Source organism: Arvicola amphibius, chromosome 10 (assembly GCF_903992535.2).
Source record: "Arvicola amphibius chromosome 10, mArvAmp1.2, whole genome shotgun sequence".
NCBI classification, from domain to species: domain Eukaryota; kingdom Metazoa; phylum Chordata; class Mammalia; order Rodentia; family Cricetidae; genus Arvicola; species Arvicola amphibius.
The window spans coordinates 117,075,917-117,089,096 of record NC_052056.1 but is presented as its reverse complement, the minus strand read 5'-3'; the positions used below and the strand labels follow the sequence as shown (position 1 = coordinate 117,089,096).

At 48.6% G+C, this 13,180-nt stretch overlaps 1 protein-coding gene across 1 annotated transcript in view; it reads right to left on the bottom strand.

Annotated features, from left to right (window-relative positions):
- Nos1 (nitric oxide synthase 1) overlaps positions 1–13,180 on the bottom strand; it is an 87,374-nt gene that overhangs the window by 20,009 nt on the left and 54,185 nt on the right. The window contains 4 exon segments of the mRNA XM_038344534.2: positions 1,654–1,823; positions 3,121–3,314; positions 10,661–10,739; positions 11,469–11,607. Coding sequence (XP_038200462.2) covers positions 1,654–1,823; positions 3,121–3,314; positions 10,661–10,739; positions 11,469–11,607 — 582 coding nt within the window.

Here is a 13,180-nt window from a genome sequence, read left to right as displayed (position 1 = left end):
AATCACAAGTTTCCAGTCCAAATTATACATCTTCTAAAAGTTATAAAATCCTGCTAAGCTTAGGATGCAAAATGACGGCAGCGCGTTCTACCATGGCCATCTGTCTCCTGCTCCCCATTCGGAGTCCTCGCTGCCTTCTGGTGTTTATTTTCACTTTTCTCGGTAATGTGCACTTGCTAATGAGCCTCCCCCTTGCTACTCACCACCCAGTCCACTTTCTTGGATAGCAAAAGAAATGGCCTCTGCTGGGGGGGTTGCTTCCTTGGAAGGAGACCCCCGATTCCTGGAAACACTGGGGTTGGGTGATCTACCTGAGTAGGTAGGTGTCTTTATTTTAAATTATGTTAGTTTTAAAATTTTAGATTTAAGCCAGGAGGTGGTCCTAGAACTCGGGGGGGGGGGGGGAGACAGGTGGATCTCTGTGAGTTCGAGGCCAGCCTGGTCTACAAGAGCTAGTTCCAGGACAGGCACCAAAGCTACAGAGAAACCCTGTCTCGAAAAACAAAACAACAGCAAGAAATTTTAGATTTATTTTATGTGTCTGAATGTTTTTCCTGTGTGTGTGTGTGTGTGTGTGTGTGTGTGTGTACCATGAGTGTGCCTTGTGATTCCAAAGGTCAGAAGAGGTTATCTGATTACCTGGAACTGGGGTTATGAGCTGCCAAGTGGGTTCTGAGAATAAAACCCTGGTCCTCGGGTCCTCTGCAGGAACAGCCAGTGCTCTAAAGGGTTGAGGCATCTCTTCATCTCAAACCCTACATCTTTTATGTTTTGTGCACAGGAGAGTATGTCTGCCTGTGAGACTATGAGTGTACACGCACATACAAGTAGAATCCAGAGGGCAGTTTTCGGGAGTAACTTCTCCTTCCGTCATGTGGGCCCAGGGGATTGAATTGAACCTAGGTTGTCAGCAGGTGCCTTTATCCACTGAGCCATCTTGCAGGCCCTGTTTGTTTTGTTTTGTTTTGTTTTGTGTTGACAAGTCTCATGTATTCCAGGCTGACACTGAATTCTCTGTGTAGGTGAAGATGACCTTGAACTCCTGATGCTCCTGCCTCCGTGGTCTAGTTCATGTCTAGTTCATGTGGTCCTGGGGATTAAACCCAGGACTTCCTGTGTGCTTGGCAGGAGCTCTACCCGCTGAGCCACATCCCCAGTCTTAGGTACCCTACTGAGCAAGGACAGAGAGCAGCTTGGGTAGGGACCTTCGTGGTATCTAGGCAAGGGTGATAAAGCTGCTGGGTTCATCTGATCACCAGAGGTCTCTTGTCTCTTTTCTAGCAATCTTTTTTTTTTTTTTTGGTAGCTATTCTGAACCAGAAAATACCACTGTTATTACGACCAGAATCCAACCCCTATCTGTAAACCCGCTGTGAGGATCTCTGCTACCTTTTCTTCCATGCATGGGTTAAGGTGGCGCCGACAAGAGCTCAAAACCACAAAGGAAGGCGGTAAGAGTTATTATAGCAATGCCTGCTGAGTTTCTGGAAGGGTCCCTCTCAATTTACCAGGCTCGAGAGCTGGGAGAGTCAGATGGGACAAGCCAATACGGCGACCATATGCGAACGAGACCACGCCCCTTACTCACGACTGCCATCTGCTGTGAACAGTTGGAAGAGCATATTCATTGCTTTTCCAAAACCCGGGACCAACCTTGCTGAGGACCAGCAGCCGCTGCTTCTCTTTCTCGCTGGTGGCCAGGGAGGCGAACTGCTGTAGCTGCAGGGGCGTGGGTGGCGTGGTGATGTCCAAGTAGTACTTGAAGGCCTGGAAGATGGTGCAGGGTGGGAGGCGAGGCTCATCCTTCCAGTTGCTGATGACGCCTGGGGAGGCATAGTGGGGACGATGCTCAGGTCACCTAATCCTCACCACATTCGTCACCCCAGGTGCGGAAAAGGAAGCACAGACAAGTGAAGGAATCTAAGGGCCACACAGCTTTCTGGATGCAAAGGCAGGCCTTCTAGCCTCACCCCTGGCTCTAACTACGCTGTACCCTTGGCTCTCCATGTCCATGGCAGAGGAATGAAAGCAATGGAGAGAGAGAGAGAGAGAGAGAGAGAGAGAGAGAGAGAGAGAGAGAGAGAGAGAGAGAGAGAGAGAGCGAGCGCACAACTTCATCTGTACTGAAATGCACAGACTTTTTTTCCTTGTCATTATCTGTAAACACTATGGTGCAGCGACCATTTATAGGCATTTGTATTGCTCTGGGTAAGCCATCTAGAGAGGGTTTAAAGTATGCAGGAGGACAGGCATAGTGACATGCAAATACGACAGTGTGTGTAGATGTTATGCAAACACAACACCCTTTCTATAAGGACTTGGGTACGCATGGATTCTGGCATCTTCTAGGGGTCCTAGAACCCTTCCTCCATGGTGGGAGGACTATTCTGTGTACCTTCCAAACATGATCCCCTACCTCATTGTGAACTCGAGACATGATGGAAATTCTGGTCTAACACAGAGAACTACAAGCGATTAGATTCCCTAAGGGGGACATGTCTCTTCATAGTGGCTCCTGCCAAGAGGATCTGCAGGAAGGCTTTGGCAGACAGCATGCCATTTTCACTTTCTAGTTAGCTCCCCTGCAAAGGTGACAGCCATGGTGTCACGGGCTGTCAGGTATGGCCACCACAGCTCCTTGTACTGGCGTCTGGAGCCCATTCCCTATCTATGAGGTGAAGGTGGAGCTTGGAGACCCTCAGCTTTGAAGGTTCTTCAAACCAGGTGTGACAGGCTGTGTCTGTGGTCCTAGTACTTTGGAGGCTGAGGCAGGAGGATTGAAAGTGTAAAGTCAGCCTGGCCTACATAGAAAAAGGAAAGAAGGGAGGAAGTAGGAAGGGGAAGAGGAAAAGGATGAAGAAAGGAAGGGAAGGAGGGAGGGAGAAAAAGGGAAGGGGATAGAGAAAGAACTAGAAGCAAGAAGGGAGGGGAGGGAGGAAGAGAAGGAATGGGAAAGAAAGAAGAAAGTGAAGGAGGGAAGGAGGCTATGGATGATCCATCCATCAACTAAAGAAAGGTAGGAAGCCCTCACTGAGAGGCCAACCATGCCCTGGCGGCTACCCTGCCCACTTGGAGCTGCGGCTCCCGCAGCCCTTCTGTTGGGTGCAGCTGGACCCTCACCCAGAGCTGTGTTCCTCTCCTCCAGCATCTCCACCTTCACCATGTGGTTGGCAGGCGGCGCATCCTCCAGCCGCTCAATGAGGGCATTCACGAGGTCCTCGTGGTTGCCAGGGAAGACACCTAGGTGGTCGCCTGGCTGGTACTGCAGCTCCTGATTCCCATTGGTGTGGAGTCGCACGAAGATGGTTGATCGGCTGCAGGGAACGAGGGAGATCGTGGGACAAAGAATTGAATTCCAGTTGTCAGGCTTGGCACCAAGCACCTTTATCCACTGAGCCCTATTGCTGGCCCTCTACTCTCTTTTGCAAACAAGGTCCATATTGAGTATAAGAAAGCCTGGTCAGAGGCTCGGGGCCTCTCCCGAGTAGATACGTCAGCATATGAGAGTGCTCGGCTCGAGGACGAGTGTGTACCTGCTCACACCTGCCTGGGTTTGTGTGTTTCCCATTCCAGAGGCCCTCGCTAACCAGCTGCTTCAAGAATGAATTCTTGGGGCTGGAGAGCTGACTCAGTGGTTAAGAGCACTGGTTGCACTAGCAAAGGACCCAGGTTAGGTTTCCCAGTGCCCACATGGAGGCTCACAGCCATCTCCAATGCCAGACATTGCTCTTTTCCTTCGCCAACTGGTCTCAGTGGAGGGAGAAACTCCTGTCCCCCACATGTAAATCACGCTTGAGTAGACCAAGAACCCTTGCTATTTAGGGATGTTTTTTGGCATAACCAAGAGTCCCTTTGTGCTAGGAATAGCCACCGTTATTAAAAATAGCTAAACTGGCACATATCTTTGTGTGTAAGTGGGGTGGACAGAGTGTGAAGTCATCTCTTGAAAGCCTGGTACTCTGTTTGTGATATGATGGGGAACTTGAGAAGACTCACTGTGTGTTCCTAGGGTTTGGGATGCACGTCCCTCTCTCAGGAGGGTTTTACCCTCTCTGGGATGCTGAGCTTGTCAGTTTCAGCAGCTCATATGACTTGTTTTTTATCTCTAACTCACATGAGCATTTAGTTCCTAGGAGCAAAGACACCACCACCACAGCTTTCACTGGTGACGGAAAGAGCGTGATAGAAACCACTAGCCAGCAGGGGGCGCTGCAAGGCTTCTAATCCAGGAGCCTGTTGCTCAAGCAGCGTTAAGTCTTTGAAAGGCTTTCATTTCAAATCAACACCCAATTTCTTCCCTGCGTCAGGACTTGTTTCCAACGGGAAGGCCAAGGGCCTGATCCCGCTGAGCTGGCTGATGCTCACCTGCTTCCCCCAGGCCTCCTGACCCTGCAGGCGATTGGACAGTAAAGGAGGGACAGAATAGGGACAGGATGTGGCCAGCAGGTGCGTGGAAGGTGGGTCCAGGTTCTGTCCCGTCTGGGATTTTGCACAAGATGACGTGACTGGGTGCCCAGGGAACCTGGGTGGACAATCCTCGACGTTTTGCTGTGAAGTTGGGTTTCACTGGCTAACAACCTCAATTCTGTTGCATTTTTCTACGTTCATTAAGCTCTGGGATAGGGACTTTTTTCTTTTCCTTTCTTCCTCCATTCCCTCCTCCTCCTGTCTTCTTCACAGATTCTCTCTTCAGGCTGGCCTGAAGCCCACAGTGTCTTTGAATGCTCACCTCAGCCTCCCAAGTGCTAAGATTACAGGTGTGAGGTATGCCTCGTGTGGTCTGCTGAGCGGCTGTGGGAAGCAGTAGCCATTCAGGCCTGTGTTCCTCTCTCCTCACACAGCCTGTCCCGTGTCCCGCTCATTTCTTTCACATACAGAAGTGCCACTTACATGTACTCGGACACACAGGCAGACAGATGCACATGCAGACACATGTGTGTACACGCAAAGACACACACAGACACATACATAGACACGTAAAGACAGACAGACAGACAGACAGACACACTCATGGCAGTGGTTCAGATAGCTTCACTGACAAGACAATTGTCTAACGCTCCTCATTAGACAGAAAAATCCGAATAGCTAATAGCTCCATCCGGCCAGAAGGGTAACGAGAGCCTGAGCTGGCTGCCCCGATAAGGTGCAGTTGTCTACGGGCTCATGTGGCTTTAGACACCAGAGAGAGAGTGATGGGTGGGGAGAGCGGGCGGGACATCTCATCCTCACTGGAAGTCACTGAAAGGTCTCACAGGGTTAGGGCGGTGGATATGTGGCAGCAGAGGGGAGGGTGGCATAGGGAGACAGTGGTCGCTCGGGGTCTGCTATTTGACATAATGCAGATGGAGCACACGGAGACCCCTGGGCAGGGTGATGGAGGAGAGTCAGCAGAAGTTCAGGGTGGAAAAGGGGAACAGCACGTTAGGAAAGCAGAAACGGTGCTTTCTTCATTTTATGTTGACGGTGTTGTGCTAGGTTGTCCAGGCTACCTTCTAATGCACTTTGTAGCCCAGGCTAGTTCTGAACTATACATGCGAGGCACATCAGAAACTCACAATCCTCTTGCCCCAGCCTCTTGAGCACTAAAATTAAAGGCATGTGCCACCATGCCTGGCCATAACTGCAGAGTTTGAGAGAGGTGATGGGTGGATCCCAGGGGCCTCTTCATGACCTGTGTGTTGCTAGGGACTCTTCATGACCTGTGTGATCCCAAGGGCCTCTTCATGACCTGTGTGATCCCAGGGGCCTCTTCATGACCTGTGTGTTGCTAGGGACTCTTCATGACCTGTGTGATCCCAAGGGCCTCTTCATGACCTGTGTGATGCTAGGGACTCTTCATAACCCACCAGACAAAGATTTCAGAGAATCCCCTTTGGTCTGCAGGAAACACTGTAGGCTGTGAATTGGGGGAGAGAGCACATCTGCTTCAATTAGCATTTTAAAAAAAGATCTCTTGAGCTACCTTACTCAAAAAACATACAGAATCTCAGGCTAGAGAAATGCTCTGTAGTAAGCGTGCTTGCCCCCCAAGCAGATGGCCTGCCTTCAGATTCCCAGTCTCAAGAAACAGGCATGGAGGTGGTGTGTGCCTATAATCCCACAGCTGGAGAGGAGGGGGCCTGGGGCTCACGGATCAGCAGTCTAGTTGAATTGGTCGGTGACCTCCAGTTCAATGAGAGCCTATCTAGAAAAAGCTAAGGTTGAAAGTAACCGAGGGGATTCCAACTGTCACCTCGGGCCTCCATACAAATGTACACACACGTACAAACATGTGCATCCCACATGGACATAAAGATGGCTTTATCCATGTCCATCAAAAATCCCCTTTGTGCCCTCGAGTTCATGCTTCCCTTTCTAGACATCTTCTCGCTTTTCTTCTCGGAATCCCACCCTCCTTACCAATCAATCCCAGTCCTTCAGTCTCGCTCCTCCCCTTGACTTTTAGAATTTTCCGTTTCTATCCTGCCCACACTCACCCCATTACACACCCTCTTACACATTGTTTTTCCTAATTACTGTGCCTGTATCACAAAATTTGTTTCCAAGCAGGATGCCAAGTAGGGTCACTCTGTATGGGTCACGCACTGAAGGACACTTCCTTCCTCTTTGGCACTGTACCTGTAATTAAGGATTACTAGTGGGAATGGTTTGTGATGTTTTGTCTATGGCTTCCTAGGCCAGAGAGGCCCCTCTTTGGCCTTGGCCTGGGAAAGTGGGTGAGTTCTGCTTTTCCACTCAATTATACTTAAAAAATTCTAAAAAAGCATTATCTTTTAAAAATATATTTAGTTATTTTTTGTTTTATGTGTATGTGTATTTATTTTATGTGCATGTGTATGGGTGTTTATTTTATGTGTATGTGTATGGATGTTTATGTTATGTGTATGTGTATGGGTGTTTATTTTAAGTGTATGTGTATGAGTGTTTATTTTATGTGTATGTGCATGTGTATGAATGTTTATTTTATGTGCATGTGTATGAGTGTTTATTTTATGTGCATGTGTATGGGTGTTTATTTTATGTGTATGTGTATGGGTGTTTATTTTATGTGTTATGTGTATGGGTGTTTATTTTGTGTGTATGTGTATGTGTATGGGTGTTTTGCCTGCATGTACATTTGTGCACCACACTTGTCTGGGCCCACAAAGGCCCAAAAGAGGGCATCAGATCTCCTGGAACTGGAATTATAGGTGGTTGTGAGCCACCATGCGGGTGCTGGGCATTGAACCTAAGTCCTCTAGAAGAGCATCCAGGGCTCTTAACCACTGGCTCATTGCTCCAGTCCCCACACCCTTTAGGCACAATTTGGCCTGCTAGTTCATAACTCTCTTAACTCAATTCCAGCTCCTAACCTTGCTTGACAAATTCCTTTGTTAATCTTCGAAACTCTGCCAGAGTTGGGTCCCTCCAGGTGGTAGAGAGAAGCAGATTCCAAGGCCATGTGCCTGTGTGAGAACCATGCTCTTGGGAGGACCCACTGCACGCTGGCTTTTCACGGACTTTTCAATGCGCATGGCTCCTTGGTACACTTCGAACCTCTTTTGTGACATCACGTCAGCGGTGACTTTCCGTGGGATAGAACTGGGACATCAGGTATGGCTTTTTCACAGCCCCTCTCCATCAGATGTCCCTAGGAATCTAGTGCTGCATTGAACTAACTGCTCAGAGATACTAAGTGCCTAATCTATTCTATTAATGTCTGAGAATATTTGAGGGGGAGTTCAAGAGGCTCGGGGTTCTGCCCTGCTGACCTCTCTAATCAAAGGCTCGGAAGGGCATACAGGAAGCATGCATACTAACTACACAGGTAGCATGAGGAGGCGGGGAGGAACAATGGATCCTGTGCTGTGCCAGCCGCTTTCGGAGGATCATTTTCAATGGTCACAGCAGCCTGGCAAATGAGACGGAGACCATCTGTGGAGTCATTTGGTGTGGTGGCCAGATAACCAGGTCAGTGTGACCTTGAAAAAAAAGACACTTGCATTTTCTCCTGGTTACTTCTCATGTCTAACATGTGAGCAATTGTGACCTTTATTTCCTGGACTGGTGTGCGTTGGAAAGAGTGTTCAGGGAGCTCTGCTCGGTACACGGAAGACAGAGAGTATCAGATACAAGAGAGCAAGCTTGCTGTCAGTGGTTCCGTGCTATAGTGGAGGAGAAAGGACCTCTGAGCATCCCAGTGACTTTTTAAGAAATGCATTTTGTCTATGAATGTTTTGAATGTATGTATGTTCACTGCTACCCATGGCAACCAGAGGAGGGAGCCACATATCCTGGAACTGGAGTTATAGATGGTTGTGAGCAACCATGTGAGCGCTGGGAACCGAACCACACCCTGTGACTTTCCCAAGGCTTCATGGACCCAGTGCTTATGTGAGGGAGAACTGGGATCAGTGCCTAGGACTGCAAAGAATAAAGAATTTAGAAGACACACCTCAGCTGTAACTGAAAGGTGAAAAAATAAATCCCAAGAGGGATCAGTGCAAAGACTTAATTATTATAGATGCAGAGCCGCAGCCAGCCTGCATGTGATCATTCTGAAAAGAGAGGTGCCTGGACTCAGCAAGGACACAGGCTTGGTGGACTTGGTGTGACATGAGGACAGTGTCACAGGACAGGTGATACTGGCATGTCCTGTTCAGGCTGGTGATGGTGGTAACTGGCCCGACACAGTTATTAGTGGTGATCATGTGACCTCTGCTGCTGGGGTTCTGGGGTGATATTTCCAATGGAGGAGTAAGAGCCCGTGGTTAAAGCCTGAGGCTCTGGAAGCCGGGTCTGAGGAAAACAGCTTGGAAGCAAAGTGACCCAAAGGACATGGGTCAGTGCTCTTGGTCATGTACGTCTCTTGGGGGGAAAAATGATTTGTTTTGGGCGTTGCTGAAAAAGCTAACTGTGTTTTTGTTTTTTGGTTTCTCGAGACAGGTTTCTCTATAGCTTTTGAGCCTGTCCTGGAACTAGCTTTTATAGACCAGGCTGGCCTCGAACTCACAGAGAGCTGCCTGCCTCTGCCTCCCAAGTACTGGGATTAAAGGTGTGTGCCACCACTGCCCAGCTAAGCTAACTGTGTGGTTTTAATTTAATTTAATTTAATCAATTAATTTATTTATTTTGGTTTTCCGAGACAGGGTTTCCCTGTGTAACAGTCCTAGCTGTCCTGGAACTAGCTCTTGTAGACCAGGCTGGCCTAGAACTCACAGGAATTCACCTGCCTCTGCCTCCCGAGTGCTGGGATTAAAGGCCTGTGCCACCACTGCCCGGCATGCTAACTGTGTTTTAAGTCAAGTGCTAAGATTTAAAATGCAGTTCAGTGGTCCAGCACTTGCCTAGTGTGTGTAAGATCCTAGGTTCAAGCCCCAGCATTGCATAAAATAAAAGCCTTACCCACCCCCCTGCCCCTTCTCCAAGTGCTAAGACAAACATACTCTCTATCAGATAGCAAGGTGTTTGGCTATAGCAGAGACTAAATTATTTGGCTATTCGGGTAGTAAGATAATTTCTAGGGCTGGGGAGATAGCTCATTGGGTGAAAACATTTATGGCACAAGACTAAAGACCCGAGTTCAGCTCTTTACAGCCTATGAAAAGGGTTCACAGCGCTGGAGAAATGGCAAAGTGGTTAAGAGCACTGGCAGCCATGAAGAGGAGCCGGGTGTAGTTCCCAGGATCCACATGGTGGCTTACAATCACCTTTTAACTCCAGCTTGAGGGCATCGGACACTCTCCTGGTCTTGGCAAGCCCATACCCACCCCCTCTGCCAACACACACACACACACACACACACACACACACACACACACACACACAAACACACGAGCAACAACAAAAAGCCAAATGCAGAGCGAGCATGCCTGAAAAGCCCAGCACCCATAGGAGGGGACAGGAGGGTTCACAGAAGCTCCATGGGCCACATCGGGCTTCTGCAGCAGTGAAGAGTCCCTGTCTCAAATGAGGTGGGACATAAGGATGGACACGCAAAGGTTGTCCTCTGATCTCCCTAGGCACATGGTGGCACACAGCCACCCCCACAGATAATATATTACAGATAGGGTTTCGAATCGAAGAGTAAGCTGTTTGGGGGTGTGCCTGCCATCACTCCACAGTACAGGTAGCTATTTTTGCAGCTCTCTAGAGCAGTGGTTCTCAACCTTGCTAGTGTGACCCTTTAATACAGTTCCTCAAGTTGTGGTGACCCCAGTCATAAAATTATTTTTGTTGCTACCATAATTTTGCTAATGTTATGAATTGCAATGTAAACAGCTATGTTTTCCAGTGGTCTTAGGTGAGCCCTGTGGAAGGGTCCTTGGATTCCCCAAAGGGGTCGTGACCCCCAGGTTGAGAAACATTGCTCTAGCAAACAATCACTCACAGTAAGCTACTTGGATTAAGCACTTTCCAATGGAGATGCTGCCTACAGAGAACACTCCGCTATTTCACAAGGGGGCAGCCTGCTAAGCTCACCCTGAGGCCCATTTCTTTCTTAGCATTATATATGATTGACACTTCTCCTTCATCCCTGTCTCTAGTTGGGAACATGGGGACATAAAGGCAGGAGTCGGAGGACCTGGTGTGAGGGGCTCCAGGAGCTTTCAGCGGTCTCTGGAATCTGAGCTCTCCTTCCTGGAAGCAGAAGGGATTGCTGCTGAGTGGGTGTTCCTACCTGGACGTCGGGCTCTGCAGGTTTTGGCGGCTAAGGAATCGAGCAGCGGAGACTCGCTTTTTGTGCACATTGGAAAGACCTGTGAGGAGAGAAATAATGGCCACAATGAGAGGGCTTTAAACAAAGCTCCACAAAACCTCTCCACCCTTGGGTATGTGTGTGTGCGTGAATGCGTGCATGTGGTAGTGTGTGTGCAGGTGGATGGGTTTGTGTATGCGTAGGTGTGTATGTATAGGCCAGAGGACCCTGAGCTGTCATTGTTCACGTAATGTATAAACTTATCTTCTGAGACAGGGTCTCACTGGCCTGGAGCTGGCCGATTTGGCTAGGCTGACTGGCTAGTGAGCCCCAAGGTTCTCTGGTTTCCTCTTTCCCAGTGCTGGGACTGTAAGCATGCACCACCACGCCTGTCTCCTTCCTGGGTTCTGGGGAATCAACGCAGGTCCTGGTGTCTGTGAAGCCTGTCCTTTACCAAGTGAGCCACCTCCTCTGACCCCTTTCCAGCTCTTCATCTGGAGTGGAGAGGATGAGGGTGGGGGTACTTATCAGTGGGGCTGGGTGAGGTGGTTGCAGACACGGAACCAAATGCCAAAGTAAATGGAACGGAGGTAGGGATAGTTTGTAGGCAGGCTGTGTGACTGGAGAGAGACTCCCGATTATATAGTACCCTGCACGTGGGGCCTTTGTGGTTCAAGGGCTTCTCTGAAAGGGGGACCAGAGTGATAAAGCCATCACTCCCACACACCCTTGAGAGGAGCTCTCCCGCCCAATCCTCCCTAGGTTACAAAGGCCTCCCAGTGTCGGGTACCTTGTGTCAGCTCTGGAGCTTCCGCCACATAGGTGAGGCGGAACTTGTTCCTCTTCCAGCTGCGGTCGTTGCTGATGAGGGAATTGTTCGCCTTCTCGATGTTGACGTCATCCCCCACGCAGAACACATCACAGGCAGCCTGTGATCCACACAGAGTCTCTGGTGACCTCAGTTATCCTAGATGGTGCCTCCCCAGGAGCTCCAAGGCGTGGCAGGGATGTCTCTCTTCATCCCTCTTTTTCTCTCCCCTCTCACCCTTTTCTTTCCTCCCTCTCTCTACGCATTAATCCATATAACCCATTCTTCCTTCCACCATCTATCCATCAACCCACTTACCCACCCCTTCATCTACCTACCTGTCTGTCCATCTATCTTATCAACATTTTCTTCCATCCATTCATCATCTAAGTGTCCATCCATCCACCCACCCATCCACCCACCCATCCATCCATCCATCCATCCTCCATCCATCCATCCACCCATCCACCCACCCACCCATCCACCCACCCATCCATCCATCCACCCACCCATCCACCCATCCACCCATCCACCCACCCATCCACCCATCCATCCATCCATCCACCCACCCACCCATCCACCATCCATCCATCCATCCATCCATCCATCCATCCATCCCTCCACCCATCCACCCATCCACCCATCCACCCACCCATCCACCCATCCATCCATCCACCCACCCATCCACCCATCCATCCACCCATCCATCCATCTACCCATTCATCCATCCATTTATTCATTTATCATCCATTCATCCATCCACTGTCACACACACCCATCTACTGGTCTATTCACCCATCTATCTGTCTGTCTCCACATAATATTTTATCCACCTACTCACTCTTTCATATCCATCATCTATTCCACCCATCCACGTACCACGAAGCATCATCACCTTCAATTTTAAGCAACGACTTGAGGTCCTCACCTCTACTAAAGATACAGCTATAATGACATTTATTACTAAATTCCACATACCCAGAGGTTTAACATTAAAAATGAAAGTAAATGCCATAGAACTTTTTTTGTCTTCTTCAAAAGATTTAAAACAATTACACAAAGGCAGAACAAGCTGTCTGGATACACATTTTTTTTCTTGGTTGTTTCCTTTTTGGTCAAAACTCCTTTATCAGCAAACATTAATGATCCCAAGATTATTGCTCAGAATGATTAGCAAACTTTTTTCTGAGACAGGTCCAGGTAGCTCTTGAACCTTCATGTCCCAGGAATGCTCCTGCCTCAACCTCTCAAATAACTGAGACTGAGACATCAACAACCATGGAATTATTTTTTCCACTGAAATTTAAAGTTTTCAAACATAGCCTTTATTATTATCTGGCTGTGTGTCTATTTCAAAACAGTTGACATGTTCATCAACAGAAAAATAGAAAATCAGAGTATCATGCGGTGGAATATTATTTGGCCACAAGAAGGGATAAAGTGCTGGTACATACTACAACATGGATGAACCTTAAAGACTTTGTAATAAGGGAAAGAAGCCAGTCATAAACGGTTCTGGTATTGGACTTCATTCATATGAACAAGAAAAAATGTCTGCAGACACAGAAATGAGTCTGGTGTGGGACAATGGTCTGTATTCTGTCAATTATATTTTAAATAAATGCAGATTGGCCAGTAGCCAGGCAGGAAGTATAGGCAGGACAACTAGACAGGAAGTAGAGGCACATCAATGA